The sequence below is a fragment of the Bombus vosnesenskii genome, unplaced genomic scaffold (genome assembly GCF_011952255.1).
Source record: "Bombus vosnesenskii isolate JDL3184/JDL3185 unplaced genomic scaffold, Bvos_JDL3184-5_v1.1 scf7180000013265, whole genome shotgun sequence".
NCBI lineage: Eukaryota > Metazoa > Arthropoda > Insecta > Hymenoptera > Apidae > Bombus > Bombus vosnesenskii.
The window spans coordinates 1,741,991-1,767,790 of record NW_022882925.1 but is presented as its reverse complement, the minus strand read 5'-3'; the positions used below and the strand labels follow the sequence as shown (position 1 = coordinate 1,767,790).

Here is a 25,800-nt window from a genome sequence, read left to right as displayed (position 1 = left end):
GAACCTGGTTGCACTGGCCTTTTATTCCTTCGACATTGGAAGCGATCGGCTTCATTTTCACGACACGATGTTCTTTGTATCGCCACAGGTGGTTAACACGATGTTTCGTGAACGAATGATGAATACGTTAAAGCAGACTGTTTCTTCGATCACCTACATATCGATTTGGAGTGGCGTTCTTCTTCTCGTCGCTTCTTGGCAATTCGTTCTCCGTTGCGTCATTTGGGCAGCGCGTGACTTCGTTCTTTAGTGGAAATTCGTATTTTTCGGAATGTTATTTAATTGTTTAAATTGTTATAAAATCGCCTTTCGATTTTTCAAATATACTTATAACTAACATCTCTGTTCTCAAATTATCCGAAACTCGATCGCCGGATATATTGATCGGAACTCGATCTCCGTATCGTCGATTCTATAAGAAAAAAAAAATTGAACCTTCAAAATCAATAAAACGTGGCGGTTTCGCCTAGCAGGTATCATAGAAGATGCCGTAATTTGGATAATCGGTGTCTCAGTATTTTGTAGTAGGTCGTCCGGAAAGTTTCTTTCGTTTTATAATGGATGCACAACAATTTCCGTTTTATACTATTTTATCGAATTTATCGTATGATCCATTTTGTTCTATCGAGATAAAGATCACAACGTTTGATAGATTAGGTTTCATGTTTGTATAAAGATGCGTTGTCTGTAAAAGAAAGACACTTTTCGGACAACCTAATATATTGTATTTTGCATGCGTCTTCGAATTTTCTGTAAATTCACGAAAATCGAAGGAAAGTCGAGTAATTATTGTTAGGTATTATTTATTTGGCGGTTAACAAGATATTTCACCAGGGAATATCGAATATATTTAACAGTCTGTTTCGATCTCGATTTGCCATGCTATTCTTCTTGTCGTGATTAAATGATTTATCCAGTGTGCAATTATTTATTTGTCGAGTAGAATCGAGACTTGTTTGACGCGTGAAAATGTTGCCTGGAAGCATAGATCGATAACGAGGATACACAAGTTCAAAGATCTAGAAGAAAGATCACGATAATCCTAACTCGTAGAAAAAAATTGAAAGTGAAAAATTCATTTTATATTTGCCACTATCCGCTTTAACCGAGGAAACTTTTTCCGATTTTTCCAACACTGCGTAGTCGGAAATTGGCGAGTCGATAGGTCCAATTTGCCAAAGCATTGCGAAAACGTAATTTCGCAGCCAGCGGTTTCGCGTTTCTGCGCTTCCTTCGTTAAACAGGTCCGCGCTAACGACGATAAGTGTCGAAGTTACGCCTGGAGCAAAGAATCGACGAATTTCGTCCCGCGAAAGCCAACCTCGATCGGACTTACGATGATCCACGTAACAAGATGGACATCTCTCGCTTTCGTTTCCGTTCGACATTCGCAAATGAAACGCAAACAGCCAGCTGTTTTACAGTCGAATGACTTGCATTCGTCGTAAATCTGATTTTTTCTCTCGGTTTAATCCACCTGGCTCCTTTTAAGAGACTGAATCGAATCGAGAGTCATTATGAAACGCAGTTTTACGATTCGTGCAATCTTGAAGTTACTGAAAAAGGTATATAGGTTGCAGTTAATTTTATTGATTAGGTTGATAATGTTATTTGGTTTGGCTGGACTCTGTAGCGTTATGCGGAGATTACAATTCTTATGCGCGTAATTAAGAAAAGAGTTAGAATTGTTAAGTATATCACGAAGAGTATACTTTGGATATTTCTGTGGCGGCACTCAAAAACAAATACCACCACTCGACACTAACAAGTGTCGAACGACGATAGCGCAGTGGTTAGCGCCTTAGGTTACGAACGTTCGGAACCCGGGTTCAAATCCCGGCGGCCGGAGTCTGATTTTTCTTCCACGCATCTAAATTGGAAATAAATAGCAGTATCCCAGCAGCGAAATCTACAGCCAGCGCAACAATTATCACGGACAACAACACCTACTACACCTTATTTCTTACGCGCATTCTTGCGTCTTAATATTTTCTATAAATGCATAATTCGAGAGGATTGTCTCAGTTAAAATTACTTTGTCGTGTAATAATTCTGAAGTAAATCACGCGTCCACGATATTGTGTCGAAAGAAACGACCGGCGAAGAATTATAACAATACAAATCACAATCTTTCAAACTTTGTGAAAAATTTCTAAATTATCGAAGCGCCTGTGAGTCGTGTTAAATTATCGAGCTTTCACGATCACCATCTTCTAATTAGCGAATAATTGATCAGAAACAAGTATTTCAAAGAATCGTATCACGACGTCGCTAATTGATCGAAAGAAAGAATCGTAATACAATTTAGTTCAAACCGATTATACGAACGATCAATGTCTTATTAGTCCTCGATAATTAAGTATAATGCTTCCATCGATTATGCTTGCGTCGTAATTATCGATGCTACCAGCCTGAAAATCCTCAAGAACAGGACAAGAAGAAAGAAAAAGTCCAGTAGTGTGGTCGGCGATAATTCTTAAAAATCTCCCAATTAGCGCCTATGTACGAGACAGTAGCGTCGAAACGACACGTCGAAATCGTTCTTGATATCTGTCGTCTCGCGCGAAGAGTGGAAGTAAAGGAAGTGTAGAGCGAATTTAAGTCTGTGGAAGGGCTCGTTCCCGCGGATATGTTTCTGTAAAGCGACGTGTAAATCGAGTCGTTGCTCATCGACGAGCTGCCGCTACGTCGTGATATAAAATCCAGCAACGACGTCGTAAAACTCGAAGGCTGGGCGGTAAAATCTCTGGAAAAGCCATCAAACTGAAGCAACAGAGGGGGAGAAAAACTGGAGTTTTAAGGGAAGAGAGGGAGAGACCCGTAAAAACACCTGAACTACCGATCAGCCGAGCCAGACGATCGCCAGACGGTCTGTCTACTCGAGGAAAAACATTCCCTCGCTTCTTTAACCCCGAGAAATTCCGCTAGTAAAGAAAAAAATAAATGTCTTCTGACTGCAAACGGGATGGATTCTTCATTTCTCCTCCACGTTTATCCTGTTTCAATTTTCTTCTTGTCGCTTCGTTTTGCTGACGAATCGCTGGCAGTGATCGATTTTATTAAGCGATTATTCTGTTCTCATTCAGTTCTCCCTGTAAGTTGGCTAGAATTCGGAGTCAATTTTTAATACAAATGGAAGTTTCGGCTAACAGAAAGACACTATAGTTCCATAGATAAGAAATTTTTTAGATACAGTTTTATCGAGCGATGTTTAACTTGTCATTCGGTTTGTCAATCTTTTAAAAACGTAATTAAGCTCTTTAATTAGAGATCTCCCGTCTTTTTACGTGTCGTTTTATTTCTGTCAGGAATAAAGCGTGTCATATTTATTTGAAAGATTTAAATCGAACTGATTCAAATTGATTTCCTAAATAGTATTATACGATATTCTTCAAATAGTTTCCAAAATTATATCGCATCTTCTCGTCGATCCTTTCCTTTCGAATCGACTGTCTCTCTAAAAGAAATGAAAAATCTATTGCAATATCCTTCAAGAAATCATCGATATTCCTAATTGTATATTCGCAATTTCCATATATATCGCATCTATATAGCTATCGATTTTCCTCTTGAAAATCTTGAGAATTCTGCCCCTCGGAATCCAAATTTTAACGTACAGCGAAACAGCGACACTTGCGTAACGTTCGTCACAGACGAAGTTGAAGCATCAGCAACGAAAAAGCATAACGAATCGGCGAGATTCGTCGCGTAAACGTCGTAACGTCGAGAAACGCGACTGGCCGTCGAAAGAAAGCAGAGTCAAGATTTTCCTATCTATGGAGATTTAAATGGCGGCAGCGAGACCTCTTCCGGGGGAATTTCATTGGCGTCCCAGAATTCGAACGAGGAAAAAGGAACAAGAGTCGCGTCAGCCACTCCGTGTAATGAAAAACCTTTAGAAATACCAAAGAAGTCGTGGTCGCTTCTTCGCTCTTCCTCTTCGCCGACGTTCCATTCCTCCACAAGCTTTCGAATTCTCTGTCGCGTTCGTACAGCGAGAAAAATATTTTTTAACGGCCGCCACGAGAACGATTTCTTAACGATCTCGGCCTACGTATATGCAGATGCCCTCGAGGTGATCGGCTAACTGGTCTAATAGTTGCTCGATGACATAACGGCCTTGCCAAATGTGCATCTGATTTTTAATTCCGTCTCGGGACCTTTCCAGCTCCCCGGACAATAGTCGCCTCGGGCGTACGCTCATCGACTAAAATGTCTTGTTAAAACGAGAAACAGCCACGTCGCGGATCGCCACTAGCTACTTTCGTTGCTGGACGAGATCGTAGCGTAGGAGGAACATTCGTTCTCTCTGTTGTCTTTTGCAGCTTTGGAATTTCTTTGTTTTTTCCTTTTTTTATTTTTTACCTTTTTTCTTTCTCTCGTGTTGAAATTGTCGAAATTTGTAATTTTCTGCTGCTGGAATAATTCGCTGGAACTTTCGATTTAAATTCCTTGGAGCGTTATTTTTGAGATCTTTGGAAATTTGTACGCCAGCCACCGATTTATATCCTGGAAGTTTCGAGTTTCGAGTTTCTCGTTATTTTAATCCGTGGAATTTTGGATCCTTGGAAAGCCTCGTCGAAAGTTTGCAAGGAGTTAATCGCCAACGACAGCAGCTGCAAGTTATTTACATTCACAGGCACTTCGAAAGACGTTTGATTCCTTCTTTCGTACTTCGAACAGTGTAATACTCATTCCACGAGACTCTGAGTCTTTTAACATCGTATCGCTTCAAATCTTAGCGATATCGATGGATTTTACGCTCAAGAAGAATTTCATTGAGAGTTTGAAGGAATAGTTTGCGATGGATAGACGTCAAAATTAATCGAACGACGTTCTGAAACAGCTTAAAGCCGTTTACCATGTCGTGACAAACGTGGAAATTTTTTAGAAAAACGACTAATATTAAATGCACAGTGGCCTTTCAAGCGTTCCAAGATACAAGACCCAATTTGAAAAATCAAGTAAACGGATAATTAAATTCAAAGAGCACCGAGGGAGATATCTAATTGAATTTCTCGGCGTGTCACGGATTTATCGTAAGGTCCGCTCGATTCTTCGAAATCTCGGTTTCCGCACGTACGAACTTGCGATCGTAGCTCGTCCCGATCTAAATTTTATATTACTCGGTGTTGTGCGCTCACAGACTCTTCCATGGTGCACCTCGTTGAGCATCGAATGAGATCGATCGCTGTTCCCCGCTGCCGCTAACATTTTGCTGCCAGTCGTTTGCATAATTCGAGCCAGTTAATTCTTGAACTTGAACGAGCTATCGGCTGCAAAAAATTATAATCCGTCGGAATGGCAAAAATGACGAATTTATGCAATTCGATGTACGAAGAAAAATAAAAATAAAAGTAAGAGTAGTAAAGATTCGAGTGGAAAGACGAAAAACGTAAAAATTCCATTATATTTATCCCTCTTTATTCCGCGAAATGTTTCCAAGATTATAACGCGTCGTTCCATCAATTTTCTTCTTTCGAATCGAGGATCACAGATTTCGACGAACTCGAACGTCTTTGTATATCCTTGAACGATTGAAAAAGTTGCTTTTGGAAGTTGTAAGTGGGTTTTAAGGAAACGTCAAAATCGCGATTACAGATCGTCTGAATATCGAGCGAATGTAATTTAGAATTAGATAGATAGATCGTTTAATAATTGATTTCTCGCTTCCTGCTTTTACTGAATTCCACTGTACGAGAAGTAAATGGGAATTTTCAAATTGGCCTCGATTATAAGTAACGATTTCCTTGCTTTTTTTCTTCTGGCGAGATTCTAAACCGTAGAATCAAATGATAGTTATTCACAGTCTCAATACTAATATTATCGTTAATATTATTAATTGACATATTTTAGAGAAATTAATAACACGAATATCGACGTTCTTCTAAGAATGTTCATCTGTTTAAAAATTAACATTGCGCGTAAATCTGAATTTGACATGTTAATATGTAACAGGAATCTAATACGCATGTAACGAATGCCAATATTACTGGCAAATATTTTCCGCGTCAAAGATCGATCAACGCTTTGAGCAAAACTTTTATTCTATTTACCTACACTTCCTTTCCTATTTACTTATTTATTCATAGTTTAGCGTCACATCTCGTGGTAAAATATTAACGACCATAATTTCACGCTTGTTAGAAATATATAAATATTCAAGTAATATTTGCAGTATAGTATTCTACTAAGAACATATAAATATTCAAATATAGTATTTTCTCGGTTTAATACAGTTACCTTAGTTACTAATTTCTCTAATTAATAAATAATCAGTTAATTATTAGCGTTATTTAGCGAATTAGTACAGTTTCGATAGGCGACGAAAAAGATTTATTTCTCCCATGAAACTTAAAATTTATTTTACATTGTGTTCTATTAGTTACAAGCGTATTATGCATATTACTCTTCAAATCTTGAATTTCCATCATTGTTGCATCTTCTTCTTTCCGTTTCTTTATCAAGAATTCTTTATCAGGCGCCAACAACGTCCGAGTGACCTATCGCAAGTTTCGGCTGTTTGCTCCTTCACCACGTTAAATAAATTTATTCTCGACCTGTCCTATTTTTCATTCCGCTATTTCGCAACATTTTTCTCCCCTTTCTTCTTTCTCTTTAAATGACCGCGGGCCTTCCGTGTTTCTATTAATCGAAGCAAAAAGGCATACGGTGCATCGCGAGACAGTGAAACCAATCGAAAGCGCAGAGAGACAGGATCCTTGATCCTTCCGACTCGATGACGTCACGATCGCTCTCGACGACTCGCAATCGAATATTCATGAGTGTCGAGGAGACAAGCACAGGCCACGGCGTCGTGTTCGCGGCTGTTACGACAGAGATCTTAATGGCCCGAATCAGAATCGTAATGATAACAGCGTGCCTCTTTATCGCCCGACCCTTTCACCCGTCGCTTTCATTCTTCGATCGTACGAACAGCACGATTTTTCGTTCATTTTTCCCCGACATTTTCAAACATTTTTTCTTCTCTTTACTAGTCACAGTTTATATCGATCTAGGAGGAATTATTTTGCTAGAAATGTCAACATTTGTTCTTAAACGTTCTTTCCGCTTTTCGTTACTCGCGATTTACATCTATTTTTATATGTAGGTTTACATGTATTTATAGTCATATGTATTATCTATGTATGTATATATACATGTAGAAAAAATTATTTTTCTAGGAATTATCATGCCGTTGATATTTTTGCAATTTCATTTGTATTTTATGTATTTATTTATCTTGTGAAATTGGCCAGCTAAAATTGAGATATTGAAACTCGTTCTGGCGGGAATTGTTTTCCTACGAATATCAACGATTTTCTTTTTCCAGTTTACACTACAGCTTTTCTATCTAAAGAACAGGGACGTTGAAATTAAAGAAATAGAATTTTTACTTATTTCCAGAAATACAAATATAGCAAAGGATTATTTCCTCACGAATCTCAACTTCTTCTTCAAATTGAAATTCCTGTATTTAGATGTTTGAATTTTATCGAAACATTGAATTCCTTTTTAATCTGAATTGAAATTGTTCAATAAGAATTGGCAAATCAGAGTCAAACAATCGAAACTTTTATTTCTTTCTATCTCCACTGTTGATATTTCGTAACGCGGCAATTTTTTTCCTTTCTTCCAATGCATTCGCGTTTGACAAGTGGAATAATTTATACCGTACAATATTTTACGCCGCGTGATTTTCACGGTATATAATTAATTCTCTGCATAGAATACATTTGAAACTTACGACTACGCTTCAAGCTCGTCGAAACTTCGTCTCGAAAGATTTTCTGCCTTCGAACGGGGAAAAATTATTCGATCCATTACACGGAATATTTTCATTCTAAATCGATTTGCAAAAATCTTAATCGTTGGCCGTTTAAAATAATTATCGTTTAAGTAATCGTTTAAAATAATTATCATTCGAGTAAACGTTTGAAAATAGCGATATCTTAATTGCTACGAAACAGAGGAATTTAAGAAACTATGAAGAGGAGAAAGAATCGTTGGTTGGCGAGAGGAACGGTCGAAATTCCTCGACGAAAGAGGCAGAGGCTAGTCGAATTCCGGCTCGTTTCGACGCAGCTGGTAAACAATTATAAACATGTGTCACAATGGAGACAATTGGTGCGCTCCCACGACCATTAGTCCCGTTTCCCGCGAGCCTAAGTTCCGCAAAAGAGAGCCTCTTTTCGCGTTGACTTTTTATTTAGTGAAATTTTTACTTTCATTCGTCCATTCAGGGACCAACCCTCGACTTTCACCGATTCTTTCTATTGCAACGAACTATTATAAGGTTCTACTTAAAATCGAAATCAATAGAATAAATGGCAGATGAAAGAAAGTTTATGAAATAAAAAAATAGAAAAAAGGCACCATAATTGTACAAACCGGAGTTTAGATTCGGTAAAACCAACGAATAAATATAATGTGTAGCATGGAATTGATGACTGTTAGCCATATGGCAAATATTTAGTACGAAAATGATCAAAATTCACAGTGTATCGATTCCAAAGTAAAATTTCTCTTTTTTTCATCATCCTATGTCTTCCAATCCTTTTTATCCTTTACAATAGAACGTCGTTGAATTAGAAAAATTCCACTACCGTTTTATACCGAACTACACCAACAAGATTACAATTCGTCGGAGCAGGTGTATTTCTATCATTAACAATTGACGAAAAAGGACTTGTTCCCACTGTCGAAAGAACACTCGGTCCTAAAAGGATTAATTAAGTTGCACAATCGATACAAGGTTGCCTGATTAAGAATCACCTTCGCTTTTAATTATACGAATTATACGATTTGTCCGAAGATCAGTCGTAATTTAAGATTTAATGCCTGGTTGTCGAAATTGTTCCAAGGTAATGGCGACGTGATTTCGTTATTAATTCCCTGTGTTCCTTCTTTTTTTTTTTTTTTTTTTTTCGCATGGCATAAGATGTAGTATAATATATATACACAAGGCAATCTCACGCTCTCGCAATTATGTCTTTTCGCATTGTCTCGCGGTTGCTCGAGGTCGGCGTTCGTTGGAAGCTTCCGGTGCCCGCGACAGATTTTTCGGTTTTCCGGCGACGATTGTCTCCGCTCGTTCCCTCATTACATTCGTCTCGTTGCTCGGTTAAATACTTGATTACAGTTAGAATCGCGCCACACGTAAGCAACTTGGCCAATCTTTACGAAGTTTCTACCGTCTTGGCAATCCCTGTTACGATTGCTCAACGATAATTACTGTAAATTATCGTTGCTATATAAAACGATAACCATAATCGAATATCGTATTTTTCTTTGCTTTTTCTTTTTCAACTTACGTATTGACTTGGCAACTAAGTGATTGCGGATTTTGCCATTAGGTGTTATCGACAAAATCCGCAATCACTTAGTTGCCAACACAGTAGAACATACAATGGACGACAAACACGATTTCTCGACGCAAGAATATATCAGAAAGGTAAAATCCAATTGTCCAGTGTCTTTAGAGTGACAAGTTGCAGTTGGTTGAATGACCAGGAGAGTTTGGAAAGAAATATATTTGTACAGGGCTTGTATCATTTTTGGTGATTAACTTCGAACATCTGTCGAGTATCTGTTCGAGCAACTGAGAGGATCCGTACAGAATTGATAGAATGTTTCTTTCGCTTGTGCATTTTCAAGTCTGAAAACTGGTGAAAGTCATTGTACAGGGGAAGACAATGGTCGTTATGACGTGGTTTGATGAACCGTATCTTATGCACTCAAGTACGGAAACTGAGGGCCCATTGAAAACATCGTACGTAGTGCTTTGAATTGGCTTTTGCGCAGAAAATCATCTGCTTTTGCATGACAAATCTTTTTATTCCGTTATCTGCGAATGGAATCTTATTTAATATTTCTCCTGTGAAAAAAACATCTTCAGAAAATATTAACATATTCTATTCTTTTAACACGTTTCTCAATACGCAGTCGATGTTTCGTAGAATCGTTTTGCATAAACGACTACACGTTAATTGTGAAAAATACTTCCAACTTATCGGTTCATTCTTCGAGAATTTGGAGAAGCAACGAATTTATAAGTAAAGATGGAAGTTGAGAGAAACGCCGCGAGTATTGGAGTGGTTCGGCTTATATATCGCGCTAAGGCGAAGAGAATAAATAAAAGAAGAACGCGGGTGCCTGGAGTTGAACGGAGAAAAAGGAGCGATTCGTTCGAACGGCTGGTGAATGAAATCGTAACAAAAGGGGGAGGCGTGCTGAAGAGGAGGAAAAGAAAAAGGAGGAAAAAGGAAGCGTTTTTCACGCGAGCAGGCGCCGAAACCATAATACCATTGAAGTTGTTGGTGGCGTAGAATGCCTCGGGCCGCCTGACGTCATCCCTCATTAATGATCTCAGTGACGATGAAAACACGCGGCGAAATTAACGCTCGTTGTAAACAGTGCGACGCTTTTTCGCGCGTACGCCTTTCGAACGAGCAACGAGTTACGATTGAAAGATCGATCTTTCACAATTTATTCTTAAACGGTGATACGAGTCGAACACACAGATGAAAATTCATTTCGAAGTTGCGCAGTTCGTTTAATTCGCTTTTACACTCAGAATTTGTACAGTTTTTACAGCTCCTAAACAGTTAGGCGATTCGATGCATAATTGAAAATTCAGTTTGAATTGTTGCGGTTCGCTCGGTTTATTTTTAGATTCAGAACTTTTACTTTCCGTAACTTTCATTTTCTTAGGTAGCTGCGCGATTCGAACTACAGATGAAAATTCATTTCGAGCTTGTACAGTGTCATTAGCTCGCTTGTACGCTCGCTATTTTTACGGTTCGCTGTTAAACAGTTATGCAATTCGAAATGTAAATGAAAATAAAATAAATTGGAGAACGTAGAGTTTGGATTACGAAGTTTGCAACCGGACTGCAGATATCTATGCATATTTCTATTTTTACGGATACGATTAGAGAAATGCAGTTTAAGTAGAGATTCGTTTCATACGTTAGATACAACTAGTAGATTAAAAATAGCAATTTTACTTTTTAGAGTACGAATGCAAGCTATTGAAATTATATGGCAATCTAAATTAAGTTGGTGAAATTATAAAATTAATAGAATTAATCGATATTCAAATTATCAATGAAGAAACGAAGAGTGTATATGTTTGGAATATTTCATACATCTTTACGTTTACGTTAGGCTTATCTAGCATTCGAAGCAGGATTTATCGATCTTAAATTAGCGAAGGTCGCTTCTACATAAATCAACGGAATTACTTGGCTTTTGTCTGAAAGTTCAGCGAGTTTTGTCATCGAGAAATCGGGTTCGTAGCTCATTTCCGAAAATATATAGAAAAATAAGAAGGCAAGCAAACAGGCATGACGTAGAAGAAAGGAGCGGGCGGATAATAAATTGGCCGGGAGTGGTAGCGTGATTTTCGAAAAATGTTGATCGTCCTCGAAATTTGCCTCGTAAACAACTGCGAGATGAATCTGCATCCTGTATCGACGGCTAAATAGAATAAAAAGATGAATATTGTTCTCGAGACGGCAGTAAAAAAGAGAGAAAAAAAAAAGAGGAATTCTGAAAGAGGTAATGTATCTTGTTCCTAGTCGGCTGGATTGCTTTGCGTTTCTAAACTTAGCAGAGTCGGCTTTTATTCCCATTTCGCGTCACATTATCGTGTTCCATTCAGCGAGTATAAAGAGCCACCTCTCGACTTTTGCTTTACGACGATCTCTCCTATGTAAACGGAAAATTTTTCTGATAAATTCATCGCAGGAATTCTACTCCGTTCGAATGTAACATAGAAATGATTAATCATTCATCTTCTTTTCCATTCTTTTTTCTCTTATTTTGATCAAAATATTCTCCATGTATGCGAAGTTCAAGATCTTCGATACGTAAATGTTAAAGCTGTTTAAAGAAATGTTATTAACGACTCCGACATTTTTTGCTTATACTATGTACAGGTTAAAGATCTTATGCAATTTTCCGAGAAGCATATCATTTCAGCAACCTTAGTCTACTTGCTACCGATGATCTCTTGATCCTTCTCTGTTAGAGTCTTCTTGTGCTGTACATGCAACCAGGTTAATATCATTCCGATATTTCTACGATACTTCTCTCTATCATTCCTCTCGCGCTAACGTGAAATTGAGCCAATTAGTCGTTTGAAAAAAAAAGAAAGAAAAAAAACAGAAGATAGAACAAAAATGGTAAGACTCCATGGCTACCGAGTTAATTCCTCTTAAAGCGAGGAAATGACCAAATCTTTCCTACAATTAACGATTAATTCGATAATTGCCTAATTTTAAGCAGTGATCGGTATCTAATTCTTCAGAAATCAACCGATATCTCGTAGATGCGTGCACCAAATTATTCATAGAGGCTAAAAAATGATCTCAATCTTCATCGTCAACAAAACGGTTAATCAAAGCGAGGAACACATCGTGTATTTGACATTCGAACTGGAAGTCTGGTGTTAAAATTATCCTATCGAAGAAATTAACCCAAGTAAAAGAAGTCGTTCGAATCGTCGTACGAATTGTTGATTCTCACCGGCTCCAATATGTAACGCGTCAAAATCGAAGGAAAGAGCGGTCCAGGTACGTTTTCGACGTTCTTCCAGGTTTAATAGGTGGATAAGCAGCGATAGATCATGGTCGAATTGCAATGAAGCGGAACGACGTAGAAAAATGTCGCACTTGCTGCAGCTTTCCGCCGTATTGCGATATTCCGTGCGATAATTGCCGGTCGAAGGAGAACCTGCCGCCGTCCCCCGTCGACCGAGCAAAGCGAGAAAGACGATCGGAGCTCACAGTGCACGAGATCGCGTATGCAAATGATAATTATCGAGTTCAAGCACGCTGGAAAGATCAATTAATTGTGCCGCGAGGAGAACGTTACGTATAGTCGCCAGGAGAACCGATTCGACGTCTGTTTTCAAACGAAAAGAAATGTTGTATCGCGTGGACGTTGACTAACCCTTTGTACTTAACTCGCGCCATTATATTTCACGATGCTGATTATACGACAATTGTTTCTCGTATATGGAGTTTTTTTTTCGCAAGAGACGAGTAAAGCAAGAAAGATACCGTGGAGATAAATCTATGGAAAAGGTTGATTTTCAGTACGAGAATAAAGGCACGACGTATGAAATATGTTCGTGAAATAAAATATGACAATTGTTCCGTATAGAGTTTACTTTGATGAAAGATGGCAAAGATAAGGACACAGTGTGGAAATGAATTTACAGGGAAGGTTGATTTTTGTTAGGAAAATAAATTTGCAGAGTTATCGTATTGATCTTTAGGAGAATGATTTTTCGAAATGCAAAAGACTAATATAGCTCACTCGTGGATTTTTTCCTTATTTGTCTTATGTTCAGCATCTTAGGTGTAGCATTTAAGCCATACGTTAATTCTAGAAGCTTAACCCCGCTGTTGAAGAACCAATCGAAGGTATAGTCGAAGGTACAGCGTTTCAATGTAGCGATTAATTTATCAAGATGATTAATATATTCAAACCAATTATAGGATTACTACTATGAACGATTTTGTCGTATTAATCAAGCGAACAGAGAGGCTTGATGGATTGACATATTATTCGCCTGATAATATAAATTGACTTTTAAAAAAGGAATAAAAAGAGATATACAAGTATAAGAGTAATGGGTCTAAAAATCAAACTTGTAATACATCTCTATGTATAGCGTACACCTATATCACGTTATTATAACGTCGCAGCTCGTGATAGTGTTAACGTGATTCATAACCATCGAATATCATCTGCAAGCAAAATGCAAAAAAAAGAAAAAAAGACATTTCGTATGCACCAATCAGGTGAAGGAAAAAACCGCATACGTATACATCGTATAGTTGGCGACTACCTTTCCTTCTCAATAAATAGCTCTTAGACGCGCGCAATCGAAATGCAAATAGCAACGGAATTGAATTTCTGTATGCAGAATCTATAACACCTTAAAGGCCCGTGTGTTCTTTGGTCACGGGTTAAAGTGTCGCGGCTGCATATGCACGAGCAATTACACGTGCATGAACCAGCCAATTACCAGTTAAACGCGACGGTAATAACCAGGCGATAAAAATGTACGGAGAAACGTGATTTGCAAAAATTTCTGCACAGAGCGCTGACGCGATTTAACACTAAGATTAATTGGCTTCTCTTGCTCGTGTCATTGCTATTGATACCGTGCAGTTCTCTCTGTTAATTTGTTTCTCAAACGGGTAGTATGTAGACGATGAGAACTACGTGGGGAGAAAAATTATTTTCCTCGCGACGTGTAGCATGTTTCTCGTCAAAGTTTTCAGTTTCTAGTATTGCAAGCTGTGAATTTTTCATGTATTCGTGGCATAGGGAATTGGAATTTCCTGTCGAATTTATATTTATATTTTTATGCGACGTACAATGTATTTACTTGTAATGGAGCAAGCTGAGAAGATTTCTATGATGCTTTAGGTTCGATTAATTTTGCTTTAAGCCTCCTCTTGGTTATTTTACTTCGCAACGAATTTGGTAGAACGTTGCGAGATTGAAAACGATACTTATGTAAAAATACAAGAAATTAACGTTGAGAGCCGACTGAAAACTGGAAGGCAATTTGGTCGTCGGTTTGCCCCGCTCCAGTAATTGAATCTTATTTTTAAAGATGTCTGATGGCTGGGCAAGGTCGAACCGGCGTGCGTTTTTCTCTTATTGGCAGGAAACAGATCAGATACGTAATTCATTACAGCTTCCTCCGTTTAATGCTCCTAATGCTTCCGCCAGCTTTTTACGCGCTCGCGATCCGACTTTCTTGGCCGTACTAAAATTCATCTTGGTGGAAAGACAGCCTCGTACGAAAGGAAGACGGAGAAAAGGAATTAACGAAGAAACGGAGAGGATCAGGAGAGCGCAATAAACCCCGTGGAACGCGTAATGCGTAATGAAAGTCAGAAATCGTTCGATCGTGGCGTGCAAAACCAAGTCGATGTTTGAAAAGAAGAAAAAAAAATAGGAAAAAGAGAAATGGAGAACCGCTCCGGATCTCATGATGAAACGATTTTAACGATCGGCTCGGGAGACGTAGCATTCGGTGAACTGTGTATTCAGTTAATTCTTCGACTTGCAAAGTTCTTTAACGATCGTCGTTGTTATTTGAAGATTCGCAAGATGCACCGGCTGTAACAGGAATCCTGACAGAGTGCTAAGTTTATGCCATCTTGCTGTTATAAATGAACCTATGAAATTAAATCATTTGTTCCTCTGTGTGTTACCTGTGTAACAAGGTTCGAGGCTCGCAAAAAGTCGAGTTCACCAGACTTTGGCTTCTAAAAACACGGCTCTAATTAAATTTACATATCGAGAACAAAATACAAAAATCTCTTTCCACAAAGGTGCCAATATATTTTTATTAACCACTACATATTAACCCTCAAATAATATCGTCTGTTAGTACATAACTTGCGACTGTTTCTAAACACTTTTGTTATCCAAAGTCAATTTAACTTACGATACTCTGTGTAACTTAATTCCGTGGTAGTGCAATTTAATCGGTATCCTACATTTTACACGAAGAAAATCGTCAGAAGATACGAATCGAAACTAAACAGCCCAAAACTAAGGAACCTAACTGACCTATACGTTGATCCAACGATACTAGCGAAAAACTGGAAACCTCGTAACACTGGACATCCTCCTATTGATCCCCACAACGATCCGCAAACGAAAGATTAACGAAAATAATGATAAGAAGCATGGCTCTTCGTCTAAAAGCTTGAATTTCCATTTGATTCGCCCTCGACTACGCATGTCGAGGGAAAGAAACGCGTAATAAGAAACACCGCTCTGAAACTCGAAACTTTCTTCTCGCGATCACGTCGATTTGAAGACCACCGGTAGCAGGCAGGAAGAAAAATGTTAATAGAAGACGAGGAGAAGAGAAGCGATGGAACGAGGAGAAACAGAGCTCGATCGAACAACGCACGCACACACCGAGCGGATGCACCTGTACTCGCCGTGTGGCTCGGTCTCGATATTGAGAACTTGCCTTTAATGACAGCTACTCGTAATGCAGGATCACTCGTCCTTGCAACCTGCCAGGATCCTTGCCCCTCGCACCAGCCGCCGTTGCGTCAGTCTCGATCCGCGTGCCTCTTTCTCTGCGTGTTTGCTTGTAACCGGTGCAATTCCTCATATCTCGCGCCGTATACCTTCCATCAATTATCGTCCGGGTTTTATCGTCGTCGATCGAACGTAACGCAGGTCTTTCCTGGTCGAGAGGATCTTTTTTCAATCGGAAAATGTAGTAGATTTAGGGACATTGTTTGCTTCGAGGTGAGTTTTCGGATTATTACGTCCGTTCCCCTTTTTTCTTTTTGATTTTGTTTTGTTTTAATCGATGGTTGATAGGAGGAAATAGTTGGACGAGTTGCGATCTTTTTCAGGAATTTATACAGAGGTAATGGGAGTTTGACGGTTGGATCATTTCTTCAGGATCGTTTAGTGATTGAAATATTCGATGTAGGATTTTGATATTATTTGATATTTGATGTTTCTTCAAATTGGGGAGATAATTTAGTAGGGATCGACCTCTCTTTGAAATTTATGTAAAATTAATGGGACTTCTTGTGATTGGATGTTATTCTGGTAATATCTGACTTTTCTTCGAATTAGAAGTGTTAGAGTTCTATAGAGATTGAGAGGTGACAGAGTTTTGATGATTAGATACCATCTTGAAAGTGGTAATACAGTGATTTAGATACTATTCTTGAAGATTATACATAGCAGCTTGGTAATATTCGACCTTCTTCTTCGAAAGTAGGGATCGTAAGGGAAAGATTGAAAATTCAGTTCGAGGATTTAATTATTCCGAGATTTAATAATTATCTCCCGAGCAAATATAATCTGAATAGTATGGGACCTTTAAATTCTCTGGTATTAGGAATCGAAAGGTGAGTATCGTTATCAGGTGCAAATCATTGTACAATGATTGAACAAAATGAATTTCGATAATTCTAGATTAGTCGAACAGTAATAATTGGAAGGAAAAGTTCTAGAGATCGTTTGAAACGATCGATTCCTTATTTCTTATCGAAAACTTCTACAAATTGTAATTATCTCGTAACGATGATTGCTCTGGGAACTTTTACTTTTCTAAACTACAATTTCCTGGAACCAGTCGTTAACATCGTACGAAACATTATTATGTGCCGTAACATGTGTGTTAACTTTCATTGAGATCACGTTACGTGGATTTATTATCTGTTATTTATCGATAATAGAAGAAAGTATCTTAACTGTGCATCTTCGTAACAGTAAAAAGAAAAAAAAAGAAACGAAGGCAGATACCGCGGGCATTTCTGTAACGACATTTATTTCCGCGGCATCGCATAATGCCCTCTAATTATAATCTTTTTTATTCAAGATCACTCGTTACGATAAACGCAGGCAGAATTCCTTGAATTACGCTGTTATTAGCTGCATTGCGTTCACGCTGATACGTTAACATTTTATCATTTTTTCTGTCGTTGCCACTTAGTGGACGTATTATATCGTATTAATTGTCGCGATGAATGGCAGCAGAAATTTCTCTGATTCAATAACGCTGGCGAAACCAGCGAACCAGTTTAATAACTAAATATCTATTCGTTGCGATAGTGACTTTCTAATCTGGTTAGTCACGATCATAAAACACGTATAACTCTAACGTTCGTGTTATATTTATACAGTCCTACGAGCAAAAGAAATTTTTCGCCAATTAATATTTCCACCTGATCGCGATGGTAATCGAATTTCACGCTGCATAATGTTTGTTTAATATAATTAATAAATACTTTAGATATTAATCTATTTATTTCCTATCGACAATAAAATTCTTTGGAATATATCAAAGACCAAAGCGGCAAAAAGTGGTCTCGAAAGATTATTTCATTTCCAGAGCATTCGCTTCTTAGATTAAAAGATATTTGAACTTTGAAACAATCAAGTTCCATTTTATTTCCCGAATAATGTTCAACGTAATTGACGTCTATTTTGAACGTGGATATCAACACGTTCACGCCGGCGCGTTCCACCGGTTGCTTACGCTCGAACCTGCCATCAGGCGGCGTGCACCACCGGTGGCTCATACCTGAATCTTCTATCAGTCGGTGTGTACCAACAAGAGTATAGCTCGTTTAGTAACTAGAAAATATTATAGTTGTAAACTTAAATAATAGTATAGTAACGGCCCTCAAATAATAATCCATACGCAACGCCAGCATGAACGTGTTAATCCACAATTAAAATGAATACTTGGTAATAATACTTAATATTGATCACAATGTTTTATTAACGTATATTGGAGAAAGAAATAACCTAAAGCAGCCTTAAAATGCAGGTACATTATTTAAATAACAAAATTCTTTCAATTTTATGTTCTTATTTTAATATACCTTCACGACTATTTCTATTATCGATTAACACAGAGATACAATTAAAAAATTCTCTAAATGAATCATACATAACAGACTTAATTGGTATCGCGTGACATACATAAATTATTTGTTTATAAAGAAGCAAGTTAGACTTGCTCTTGAGGAACTAAATATATACTTGAAGCGTTTCCAACGAGATTTGCATCGTTGCTTGTTGATTACAGGTGATGAACAATATCGAGGCGCCGGGGGATCCAGCAGCGGAAGTCCTCCAGCGAGTCTGCTGGTGGTTCCTCAACCTTTGACCGTGAAACCATCTCATCCGTCGCATCTGAACCCCCATTTAGGTGGACCACACTCTCATCCACCGAGAAAGTACCAATGCAAGATGTGTCCACAGGTAAGTAATCGAAAATGTCCTAATTTTCTTCCTATTTTAGCTTTCTATTCTAATTTTTTAACTCAGAGATCCGAGTCTTTATTCTTATCATTTTTCTTTTTCCATTTTGTAACGTCGCATCGATGACGCGGTCATTGACGATATTGGCATTTTGATGTGTATTATTTTATGGCTAAATCATGTTTCTGGATTCGGGGGTTTCACAATTTTATTGAAGTTCTGCAAATTAGGGGAATAATTTTTATCGATAGACAGTTTCAGGAAAACCTACGTAGAAAAATTATAGGGAGAAGTTTTAAGAAGAACAGGTATAGTTCAGTGTTTCAGATACATAGAATGCGCACATTTTGACCACCGTGAGAAAATTTCACACTACTATTAAAGCTTATTTTTGATTTAGAACATAAGTGAAGATTTTTTAATGTCGGATAGTTTTGGTAATTGATAATAGACAATCGCGAAAATATAGTTCCTCGTATTACATTAAATTATTATTCGATCGACAATTCTCTGAGACGAAAATCTCGGATTCTACATAAAATATCGCGAAAATTCCTAACGAATTACCTAAATGATAATCGTATTCCGTAATTTCCATAATATTTCTATTGTATTGTATTCTATTCTACTATATCGTTCTATAATATTCTATTATAATAATTTATCTTATATCTATAATAACAATTAAGGAAGTTTCCTATTCAGGTTTTAGTTGTTTAATTGCATTCCCACCAATTACCATTACAGGCATAACTTGGTAAGATAACTGTTAATTTTATTTAATCTTTATCTAGAAAAAATACATAAAAATGGATATAAAAATGTAATTGAACGGTCCCGTTCTTTCGTCAGCTAATGAGTAATTTTATGGTGTTTTAACACTTTATGATGTTCCCTTAGGCCTTGTGCGTATAGTAGTGATTTTCGCCGCAGGCTTGCGTTGTTTCCACTGCAATTGAACAAAGCCACGAGGGTTATTCGGCTCTCGCCACTGTTGTAAAACATCAGCAAGCAGTTTCTACTGTTCCTGGTTAGAATACGCCGTGGAAACGCGAAAAGAGATACCGCCCCCCTTAGCCTTTCTCCTTTTTAATTTCCCCTCTTACCCTGTCAGTTGTCCCAGCGTAATTTTGGACTACCATTCTTTTTTCGCTTTCTGTGACCAGGAACTTCGTGCTTCCTACTTTGTCTTTCAAGTACACTTGTTTTTCTAGTACAATCGAAAAGCGAACGATTTCAAGGTAAATTCTTACAGGATTTGAGTTCCAGGATTCCAAGATTTGAGCAGAAATTCTTCAAAGCTTTCTTACTATTTCTATATCGCGGTTTTCTTTGACCAATTTAGCCTATTTCAGTTTCTATGTGTATTGCCCATTCAGTATGATGGTCAACTAGATTATAAATTTACCCTTTGATGTGGTTTCGCCTCTTGAAGAACTATAATATTATATAAATATTGTACATAATCAACAGTAGTTTGGAATAAATTCTGCTAAAGTCTGTGACTTTCCCTTTATCGTATTTTTTCTATCAAATTAATCCCTCTTTAATAAATTAATTAATTATTAATCCTAATTAATAATCCCCCTTTATGGTCCAAGTCCTCATGGTCGATCTTCATAAATCCATTATGATAATCTTCAATGTAATTGCAAAAATATAGAAATGCTTCTGTAAAGATGTTTCATCGCTTTCCTTTTCTAATCTTAATTTCCAAGAATACTTCGAATATTCCCTCAAGTCTCTCCATTTCTCCATCTGCCCTAAAAAAAAAAAAAAAAAAAAAGAAAAAGAAAAAGAAAGAAGACAAAACTGCATAAATTCCATTCTCTCTCTTTCTTCTCGAAGAAGCTTTCCTCGGGCCCGAACATTTTTCGTCTTGCACGTATCTCATCCGGACGTGTATCGATTTTATTTCTATTTGTGCCTCCCTCCTAGCCGGAGGTCTAGTACGTCCCCGAACGTCGGAGATCCTCAAGTTTAGGAAAAAGGTTGCTCGCGACTGTTTCTCGAAATGGAGCCGCGCCGCCTGTCGAGAAGAGGATCTTGTCGTTTACATCGTGTCGTCGAGAAGCCAGGGATTTTGCTTAATCGCGAAAGCACACGAAAGCACAGCAGCTTGCCAGTGTTTGCAATTAGCCGCGTTAACGATTCAGGGAAATTGGACGAAAGAGGAAAAATTATGTGAACCAATCAAAGTTCCCTTTTCTTCGTACCTACGTACAATTAATGCAAATGATTGGAAACATTTTTGTTCAACATCATTTAGAAGTTATATTTGCTCGCGAAAGTATTGGAACGTTTATGAGAAAGGAATAGAAATTCATTTTTATTATTATTCCTTTCTGTATATTGTGATCTCATTTTACGGAATGAAGATTAATACGCGGTAAGTCTATTTGACGATTGAATTAAGTATCTCCGCTAATTGGTATAGTTAATTATGTGTTGTGTGAGAACGATTTGGATTATCGTTGGATTATCACTGTGATAAATCACTTTCACGATATTTCCCATATAACCGTGTTCGATTTCTTCCTATGAAAATGTATAAGATCGAAATGGAGTTAAATTTAAGAATTTAATTTTAAGAACGCCGTGATCGTATATATAGGAAAGTCGAGAAGCAGAAGTGTCAACCCTTTGAACGGTATCGTTCGTCCTGTTGCAGTAGGTAATGAAAGGGTTGAAAGGTGATTTTCGGAAATTGAGCTGTCACCAACGATTTTCCGCTACGTTTACGACCGGATTTCAAATACCCAGGTACATCCATCCAAGATGTACCTCTAACTCTTTCTTTTATAGGGCCGTTTACAGATTTTAAAAAGTCTTGCAGTCCTCTAAATGTCTACACCAGGAAGCTTATAAACTTGAGTCGCACTTTCCCTTTCTCATCTTTGGTATTTTTAGCGTTTATCGCAATGAAACTATAGAAAGATGTTGGATCGTGAAAATTTGATCAGGATTTTGAAAATGTCTACTGGCTTATGTATCTTATTAATTTGATTAAAAAAGTACTTGTTCGATGGGATTCATCTAATTTGAAATTCTTTCAAGATGATTAATGTAAGAAAGCTTCGATTCTCTCAAACGAGGATGTTTGAGAGAAAACTAGAATTTTCTTTGGTATGTTTAGCAACTATCGTAGAATTTAGAAAGTTAGTTGAATCGATGATGTCCAGCGAAATGAGGGATTTTTTGGTAGCATAAAATTAGCTCGCGAAACGTAATCGGGAAATGAGAATTATGCATAATGAAGCTTGCAGCGTCAGGTTTCTTAGAAACCTCGACGACTGTTTAAAGGAAGATGATATAAAAGCTAAGTGGAAACGTTACGATAAGGAAGGTATAGAAGTGGCTGCCATAAGATTAAATAAGAGCAAAAATAATAGAAGAAGAGAATAAAAAATAATACGCTGGAAAATAGAAGAAACGCGTAGAAGCAAAAAGGAAGAGAAGAAGCTAAAGAGGAAATGAAAGTGTATGATGAACAAGGGTAAGACGAAGTATGCTCGAATTAAAATAACATTTGCTACCGCCTAATCTCCCAACATTGAAACGCCTGAAGAGAAGTTAATGATAAAAATGCACAGCGTAATAAAATCAAACAAAAAAAAAAAGTAAAATTCCAAAAGAAGAACATCCAAGAAAACGTATACGAGGGAAGAAATGATGCACGTAGCCCAAGGAAAAATCATCGATCTACAAGATAAATCGAGAGACTGAAACGCAGCGACGAATAAAGGACGACGATGAATCGGCTGGTAGAGGAAGAGACAAGGCGAAGAAGAGACAGAAACTAGAAAGACCGAAGGACGAGCGGCGCAACGTACCATAAGATGGATCGTTAAAATTTAATGATATTCACCGAACGTTTATAGAATAGGACAGATTATCATAGGCCGGAGGCCAGTGAAACACATCGTGCATGATCTGACACGTATATCTTGCCTGTTTCCGTTGAAAAACAACAATTATTGTCTGCCATTAAGCGAACAGGCGCGAGAGAGAGCGCACGATGGAAGAATGCGTGGATTTCGCAGAATATCGTAACAAACGATAAATATTGTGGATATAAGTTATATCGATCGATGGAATTGGAGCGTCGATTTTCCTCGTTTCAAAAGTGGCGGAGAATGAAAATTGGGAAACAGATATCCTTCTTTCTTCGGTTATTCTTTTACGAAACTTTATGTAAGCACATCATCTTCAATTGGAGTATCGTAACGAAGAGATTTGGCGATTCTTCTGGCATCGACCTCGGTTTCGATCGTTTCGCTGTTTCTTTCAAATCGTTCTTTCGTAAAAGTCCATATGCGTTCTTTCAATTTTGAATAATAACGCAGCACCAGAAAATGTTCTGCTATCAAATTTATATCTGAACGCGGTCACGTGTGTGAAAAAAAATAATGCTACTCACGTAGTAGTTGTATAATATACAAGCAGTGTGGTGTGATAAACAAGTAATATCTTGTGATATCTGTAAAAATGCAAAACGTACAGAGAAGAGTATTTACAGAGCTAAAGAACGAGGGCAGGTTTCAGGATGGAAATCTTAAGAAAGCCATAATTTCAATGCGTGTGGCACGGTTCAAGAATCACCCGATAGAAGCAAGGTGCAACCGCAATGTGTTTCGAACTTGTTCGATCGAAACACCTGACAAAGTCACAGTGTGAAAGAACGTCGACGACATCGCAGTCTCGAGAAACGAGCGTTTAACTTCTACGCAACGATCATCATCGGATTTTCATCGAGCGACCAAGCGTCTAATGAAACTTGTTGCAGAAATTTGCCGCAACGAAACGTTCAGAAGATTCTTCTTCGATGGAACTCCTGACAAATCTTCTAAGAAATTCTACTTCCAAAATGCACGAAAAACGTGCCGTGTAAAATCCTCGACCGTCTCATCGTCGCTTTTAAATTCCTATAGAGGAAACCTGTACCTACGAGATGTAATCGCTCGGCGACACTGTAAATTATAACATTCTGCTTGCCAAAACCACGAAGAGCACACCACGTGGAAACATCAACCACCTCGTTATCACTTTGAAATTTCAACAGATTCGAACAGCTCCAGTACTGCAGAGCCCATCGATAACGACACCGTAAAAGCACATCGAAGCTACGCTCCCTTATCGTTTTGCCGTGCGTTGAAGAGAGCACAAGTGAAAGAAAAATGCCCAGGTACACGAATATACCGTTGCGCGAGATCTATGTAATTTGCCAGCCGACCCCCTCCCCTTTCTCTTTGCCGTTCTTGTTGCCTCCCTCTGCCCTCCCGTAGCCGGGAATCTGTAATTTTCGTCGATTTAATCCTCGGCGAGTCTCGCTCGCTATTTATTACACTGTAATATTGAAATAAGCGGCTGACGAATAAGCGGGTCGCCGTATCTCGCTCTCTCCACACGATCGGGTTTATGCGCGCGAGTAGCGCTCGTCTTATTTGCCGCGGCTGATAAGACCCAGAAAGCCATTAAAGCGTTGCCTTGATCGGCATTTAATGAAGAAAATCATAATAACGAAGCAGCTGCAACCCCCCACTCGCTAATCTCGCCGCCGCTTCCTCAATTATCGACGCCGACGACCACAGGATCGGGCCGTGACTAGTATCGAATTAAGGGTATCGAAGGCAGCTCGAAGAAGAGGCCCTTCTTCACCGAGAAACCGTGATGAACTGTGCTTCTTTGTCGCTGGAATCATCTTACGATAGAGTTCGATACTCTTCGTTCCTTAATTAATAGGTTAAGACAGGGCGATACGAGTTAATATTAATCTTCAACGCCTGCTTGAAATGTTCTTTATTTCTTAATTAATGGGAAATTAGTGGAATTAGGGAAGCAATGGAATATATAGAGCGGTAGGAGGGACGGGCGGGGAGTTCAAAGAGGGGGAGATTCTTCATAAACGACACGCGGTGGGTCGTGTCGTCGTTGTTTGTCGTTAAAAATGAATGGAATGTGATTTTATTGAGAAATGATTTTTTGACATTTTGTACTTTTCAATCATTGGCGTAAGATAAGATAACACTTGACACCATAAAGAGAAATGTTCTGTACTTTTTAACTCTTTGTACACACACACACACACATATAAACAAATAAATAACTGTACTTCTTTGTTAGCTAAGGTGGTTTTACGACAAAACCCAACTTTTGTTATTTTTTAATGTTTCTGTAATGACGAGGATAATCTAGGATTTCTTGAATTAATCTTAATAGGTAACATATTTGAAAAGAAATATTCTTCGGTTAAGAGAAGGTGTTGAGCATATATTGGAGGTAAATTTAAAGAATAGCGTTCTTCTCATCATAAACCATGTTTCCGTGTCGTTAGAACCGCAGGGTTTTCCTTTATTTTTGAATTTTTAGGGTAAGGTAGTAACCTTAGTTTAGTAACCTTTAGTAACCTAAAGTTTATTTTAACACCTCAAAGGCAGGTATTCTTTATTCGTCAACTTGTAGGAAATTAGGGGAATGGAAAAACGAGGAAATTCTTTTGTCTTTGCTTCTTGTCGAATTGAAGATATCCGAGGGAGTGATAAAGAAGAGGCTTCTCTTCTTCGAGAACACGCGATAAATCGCGTCTCTTCGTGGCCGAAATGACTTTACGATAGAGTCAGATATTCTTTATTTCTTAATTAATAGGGTAATGTGGGCTTTGTTTGAGCTAATCTTAATCTTCAACGCTTGCAACTTCGTACAGAATAATCAAACTTGTATATTATGAGATACTGTTAGCCTTTAATTAATAGGCTAAGGTAAGGTTATTTCAGCTAATCTTAATCTTCAACACCTGCAACTTTGTACAGAATAATGAATCTCGTTGTATATTACGAGACACTATTAGTCTTGGACGTAATAACGAAAAAATATCGTGTACTTTAGATCCAACAAGAAAAGATAAAATCAAACAACATTCTTTTCTTTCGTATTCTCCTCTCGTAATTAATTCAAGTATTAAAAATTATCGTGGAAAGTCAACATTCCTGAAGGACGGCCAATAAAATCGCGACA

The 25,800-nt window shown here is 38.0% G+C and overlaps 1 protein-coding gene across 6 annotated transcripts in view; it reads left to right on the top strand.

Annotated features, from left to right (window-relative positions):
- Positions 1 to 25,800, top strand: part of LOC117241912 (zinc finger protein rotund-like) — a 240,008-nt gene that overhangs the window by 132,304 nt on the left and 81,904 nt on the right. For all 6 annotated transcript variants that reach the window (XM_033508230.1, XM_033508223.1, XM_033508196.1 and 3 more), the window contains exon 5: positions 18,611 to 18,786. In XM_033508230.1, the coding sequence (XP_033364121.1) occupies positions 18,611 to 18,786 (176 nt within the window). The remainder of the gene's footprint in view (positions 1 to 18,610; positions 18,787 to 25,800) is intronic.